Genomic DNA, 6,000 nt, shown 5'->3' with positions numbered 1-6,000 from the left:
GTTTTCAGCCAGTGGTCCATCCTGGCAGGGCCTGGCTTGGAGGGCGGCTGGTGGAGTCCTCGGGGGGGGCGCGGGGGGATCTGGCACCGGGGAGGGCCCCCACGTGGCCTGGCCCGTGATTGGGGCCCACCGATCTGTGGGCGGGCCTGTGCCCTGGAGGCACTCTTTCCCTCCGCGCTGGCCTCTCTACGGTTGGCACAGGGCCTACCCCGCCACCCTAGCCCTAGTGCCTAGTGCGGAGAATTCCACAACTTCCCGGCGGCCCTATGCCGGAGTGGTTCGCGCCGCTCTTGGCACCGGCGTCGGGCCATCCCGCCAATTGCGGGAGAATCTCGGCCCAGGAGTCAATGTAGATTGGTGATGACTGCTGATGAGTGAGTGGACTTAGAGCAGGACAGTAGAGCAGACCGCAGAAAAAATAATTTTTACTGTACTTCGGTACATGTGACAATAAATCAAATCAAATCAAACCAAAAATCAAAAGAGATGGATGGTGAAGTTCTAGGTGAGTTCCATTTTGTTTGGGCTGAGCTTGGGGAGGCAGGTAAGGAGTTTTTTTGGGTGAGGAGAATCTTGAGGTACCAAAAATATAGATGATGCAGTGGGAGTGAGGTGGGTGGGAGGTGGAAGGAGTAGTGAGCAGTCGGAGAGATAGATCAGGCATGAAGTTCCTGTGCGATCCATCACTGAGATCATTAATCTTAAGATTTTGGGAGAAAACTATTTTGGAATTGGAAACAGAGACTGAATTTTGAATGGAGTGATTGGGGCCCATCATATAATGCCAATCCAATATAATATCCAATCTGAAGCACAGCACGAGTCAGGGAAGTAACAGATACATGTACAGAACTTTCAAGAGGATCTTTAAGTTTCCTGAGCATCAGTCACGCCTTATACACCAGTTGTTCAACAGCACACACACCAGGCTTTAGCAGTGACGGTTCCTCTCGTGAGCTTGTGGAGGCTGAGGAAGAGGTTCTTGTCTCTTTTCAAAACATAGTCACATCAAACACGCTGTGGTATCAGGCACTTAAGTATAGTTTTTATTGGTATGTAATTTTCACGCAGTAAGTTGCTTCATTCTTCTCAGTCTGGTCATTAATTAAAATCAGGATTTCCTCCATGCCAGGATTTTGGCCCGGTGCAAACCGCAGGCCTATATGGTAAGTCTCACCACCATGTAGCTGAAAAAAATGAAAATTTTGTGGAAAATATTACAATTCTGTACTGAGGAACATGGCAGTCAATGTTCATGAAAATTGGCAGGAAAATGGCAGATGGAATTTAACCCAGAAAAGTGTGAGGTGATACACTTTGGAAGGAGGGTTTTGACAAGGAAGTATTCAAAGAACAGCATGACACTGGGAAGTTCCAAGGAACAAAAGGACCTTAGCATGTTTGTCCATAGATCTCTGAAGGCAGATGGGCTGGTTAATAGGGTGGTGAAAAAGGCACATGGGGACACTTGCCTTTATCAATCGAAGCATGGGTTACAAAAGCAGGGAGGTCATGTTGGAGGATGTATCGAAGTTTGGTGACAGCTGGAGTAATGTAAGCAATTCTGGTAGCCACATTATAGGAAGGATGCGATTGCACTGGAGTAGGTGCAGAGGCGATTCACCAGGATATTGCCTGGTGAGTTATGAAGAGAGGTTGGATAGGCTTGGTTGTTTTCACTGGAGCAGGGAAGACTGAGGGCGACCTTATCAAGGTGTACAAGATTATGAGGGGCAAGGACAGGGTGGATAGAGAGTAGCTGTTCCCCTTAGTTGAATGGTCAGGTAAGAGGGGACACAAGTTCAAGGTTGGGGACAGGGGGTTTAAGGGGGATTCGAGGGAAAATGTTTTTACCCAGAGGGTGCTGACAGTGTGGAATGCACAGACTGGGAGGGTGGCAGAGGTGGGTTGCCTCACATCCTTTAAAATGTACCTCGATGAGCACTTGACACATCATAACATTCAAGGCTATGGGCCAAGTGCTGGCACATGGCATTAGGTAGGTAGGTCAGCTGTTGTTCATGCGTAGGTGCAGACTCAATGGACCGAATGGCCTCTTCTGCACCGTATTATTCTTTGATTAGAGATGAGCTATGACAGTAGAACCACATTTAAAATCTAATTGCTGGAATTTCTGCAGGGATTCTGCCCAGCTGCTGGGTCAGTGCAAACCTGGATAAATGATGTGGAGATGCCGGCGTTGAACTGGGTTGAGCACAGTAAGAAGTCTTACAACACCAAGTTAAAGTCCAACAGGTTTCTTACAAACACTAGCTTTCGGAGCACTGCTCCTTTCTCAGGTGAGGATGGAGCAGTGCTCCGAAAGCTAGTGTTTGTAAGAAACCTGTTGGGCTTTAACCTGGTGTTGTAAGACTTCTTACTAACCTGGATAAAGGCTGCAAATGCCGCTCTCTTGCACTTTCTGTTGATCTTTTGCCAAGTTTACCACGGGAGGTTGGGGAATCTGCATGGAAATGCTATCCCAGTGAATTCCATCCTCGTCAAACTGAGGGTGACATTTCTGTACAATGTTCAGTCAACCAGTGTTGCACTCCCAACTCATGCTTCAGTTTCATGAGATGCAGGGTCCTGTTCTGCCCCACCACCTGATACTATAGTTAGCTTGCCACAGTTGTCTTATAGTTAAACAGCACATTTTTCATCATTTGCTTTCCACTTTGCTGCTTTCAGCCAGATACTAAATGATGGCCCAAATCTGCAGCATTCTGTTTAGACAGCAGACTGCACCGCATTTGTCCACAAAGCAAATGTATGCCCCATTTCCTCCTCAATTCTCAGCAACCTCAGATTAAATTGGAAATCCAGAAGTGGCGATTTGTCATTTACTGCTCTCCCACAAGCGGTGCTGCGGACCTCCGTCTAGGGTTTCCCCCACATTCATAAAGCTACCCTACCACCACCCCCAGATACAGAAATCAATCAAACAACGAAATCAATTGATTTGGAAGAACTTGCCCTTTTCCGTAATCCTATAATTGTTGGAAAACTCATAAAAACCTTGCTAACGAGATGTAATTGAGTTTTTTAAATGGTGATTTGAGTAATTACTATTGCTGATCAACTGATCTGGCTCGGAAAAAAAAAATCATATTTGTGGAATGTTATTACATGGTTCCATTAAGATTAAGTACTGGAATTTTAAAAAAATTAAATTAAAAAAAATAAGTTTCATTATATTTCATCTTTAACCTTACCTCCCCAATCTCTATTGATAATTAGTGCTTTCTATTTCCTGGCCAGCTATCTGTGAGAATTCTTTAATGTAATTGGGTGCTTTTTTAAAAAGTAAATTTAGAGTAACCAATTATTGTTTTTCCAATTAAGGGGCAATTTAGCGTGGTCAATCCACATACCCTGCACATCTTTGGGTTGTGGCGGTGAAACCCACGCAAACACGGGGAGAATGTGCAAACTCCACACGGACAGTGGCCGAGGGCCGGGATCAAACCCGGGTCATCGGCACCGTAGGCAGTAGTGCTAACCACTGGGCCACTGTGCTGCCCTGTGATTGGGTATTTGGTTCGCTTGATGTCATCAGTAAGGAGCCATTTCAGGGATCCCCGTAAAAAATTAATAGCACTGCAGGACAAGTAAAGTTCTTGTTACAGAGATTGCCAGTTCTCTCAGCAAAGCTTTCTGTGAAGTCAGCAGCTAGCTAGCCTTTGTTAACTGCAAGATTCAAGCCATAAATACAGATCAGCCTAGCCCTGTACTACTCTCCAAAGAGTAGTTAAGGATAAAAGGCCATATGGCCCATCAAAGTTAATCCAGACCATGCAAATATTAGGGAGGTCTCGTGACACAGTGAGTAGTGTCCCACACTTTGAGCCAGAAGCTCTGGATTGGGGTCCCGCTCCAGGACTTGATGACCAAGGAAGATGCACTCAGAGCATCTGGGGCTGGTTTAAATCGCTGGCTTTTAAAGCAGACCAAGGCAGGCCAGCAGCACGGTTCAATTCCCATACCAGCCTCCCCGAGCAGGCGCCGGAATGTGGCGACTAGGGGCTTTTCACAGTAACTTCATTTGAAGCCTACTTGTGACAATAAGCGATTTTCATTTTCATTTCATTTCATTTCAGCAAGGCCAAACAGGCCTTTATCACCCTGTAAATCCTGCACCTACGGCAAGCAGTAAGAGCTGGCCAGCCATGCTTGATGTGCACCTCAAGCTACAGCCTCTGGCAACCTGATCCAGGAAAAAAATTAGTTCTGCATACAAACGCAACCGTGTGATTCATCTACCTCAGATTCGGCTGTGACGATGGACAAGAGAGATCCCAGTAAGGAAGGAATATTACATTCTGGAACACTCTTACACTTTTCTCTGGAAGATTATTCGAAATATCAAGTTAAACAAAGAAGTTCTTATCGGTATCTGTTAAATTTACTTAAATTTGTAATTCCTCGTTCTGGAACCATGATTTACTTTGAAGTAATCATTTGGGTTTACTTTATATCCAGAAAGAAAGAATATATAATGTTTTCTCAGCATATGTTATAATCAATGGTGTATTTTCAAAGTGTTTTGTTAGGTGAAATTTTGCATAAGTAAATCTGATAATCAATCTGTGGGCGACTGAGGTACCAGGAACAGTGAATGGATGAATAAAAGAGCAGTTTATTTGTTTTTGGTAGATTGGGGAAATAAATATTGGCCAGAAACACAGGTAAATCTGCTGCTCTTCTGTAAATACTGCCACGGGATCTTTTAAATCCACGTGAACAGACAGATGGGAGTTTTAGAGTCTGATCCAAAAGACTGAATTTCCACACTACACTGAAGCCTCAACCTAGATTCTGTGCTTCAGGACTGTTTGAACCCACAGCCTCAGAGGCAAGTATGAGACTGACTGAGCCAAGCTGACACATATCTTGTCCAGAGCAGTAGAACCTGAGGACATGGCCTGTGCTTGAGCAGGAAAAGTTAATCTTGGAAATATTGGAGGAAATCTTCTGACCCCGCCTCCAGCAAGGAGGCTTGGCAGGCGAGGGAAAACTTACTTTGGTGGGAGGCCAAAAATCAGTTTCCCAATGGTGGGGTGAACTTTAGGAATTGTTTGAAAGGCAGGTCGCGCTTCCTGGCGATGTGTTGGGGAGCCACTTTGCATGCGTCCACACACCATGCATGTTGACGAAAAGGACAGCTCACCAGAATTAAGCATCCTCTCCAAATTAAGTTCTTCGCCAATGAGAAATTCAAATGTTCACACTTACAAATACATATAAGTGGCATGCTCCTGGCGTGTGAGAGTGCGTCACCTGCACTATGGGATAATGAGTACTAACCACTCATGGGCCTCCAATTGCAGAGACTTTCAGTCTTAGATGCCTTTAATATGACTGTGATTCTGTGCTCCAACATTGTGGACACCCAGCCAAGTGAAACATCTTTCCTGCTTGGACCCTGTAGAGCTCTGTAAAAGCTCATGATGCTTCATGTAGGTAGTCTGACGGTCCTTGGCACAGTATAGCAGACAGGCCAATTCTACTCGCTCTCACCTCAAGAGATAATAACGTAGTCCTTCAGTGATGTTTGGTACACTTTGGTTGAGATCTCTTTATGCAAAGGCTATTCCAACCCTTGATAAGGAGACCGGCAGGTCAAACAATTCTCCAATTGAAGTCTCAGTCAACTGCACATACACCTCTTGAAGCCAACATCCAATCCCTCTTGCAGTCAAGGCGAACTGCAGCCTTCACCTGTCCGTTAGCTCAAAATTACAATTGAACAATGACAGCCAGGAACAATTGGTCGTGCCCGGCTCATCAATCTCCTAATATCAAGAGAAGTCTCTGGTTTTCTTGTTGTAAAGACCACAGTGTACAGCCCACTCTTTCAACTTTAAAACTTCATCCACAGCATTGCTAGCCAATCAAATAGCCTGTTTAATTCCCCTTGAGAACTTTTTGCATCCAGCCACATCTTACATCAGGACAACAGCAGCAGGAGATACAATTATCTCACTAAACACTCTGGGC

The 6,000-nt window shown here is 45.1% G+C and overlaps 1 protein-coding gene across 7 annotated transcripts in view; it reads right to left on the bottom strand.

Moving 5' to 3' along the window:
• Positions 1 to 1,023: 1,023 nt before the first annotated feature.
• Positions 1,024 to 6,000, bottom strand: part of nphp4 (nephronophthisis 4) — a 591,121-nt gene continuing 586,144 nt past the window's right edge. For all 7 annotated transcript variants that reach the window (XM_038821764.1, XM_038821765.1, XM_038821766.1 and 4 more), the window contains one exon: positions 1,024 to 1,187. In XM_038821764.1, the coding sequence (XP_038677692.1) occupies positions 1,047 to 1,187 (141 nt within the window). In that variant the 3' untranslated portion in view covers positions 1,024 to 1,046. The remainder of the gene's footprint in view (positions 1,188 to 6,000) is intronic.

Source organism: Scyliorhinus canicula, chromosome 16 (assembly GCF_902713615.1).
Source record: "Scyliorhinus canicula chromosome 16, sScyCan1.1, whole genome shotgun sequence".
Lineage (NCBI taxonomy): Eukaryota > Metazoa > Chordata > Chondrichthyes > Carcharhiniformes > Scyliorhinidae > Scyliorhinus > Scyliorhinus canicula.
The sequence above is the reverse complement of the archived record's forward strand: the minus strand, read 5'-3'. Positions and strand labels throughout refer to the sequence as shown.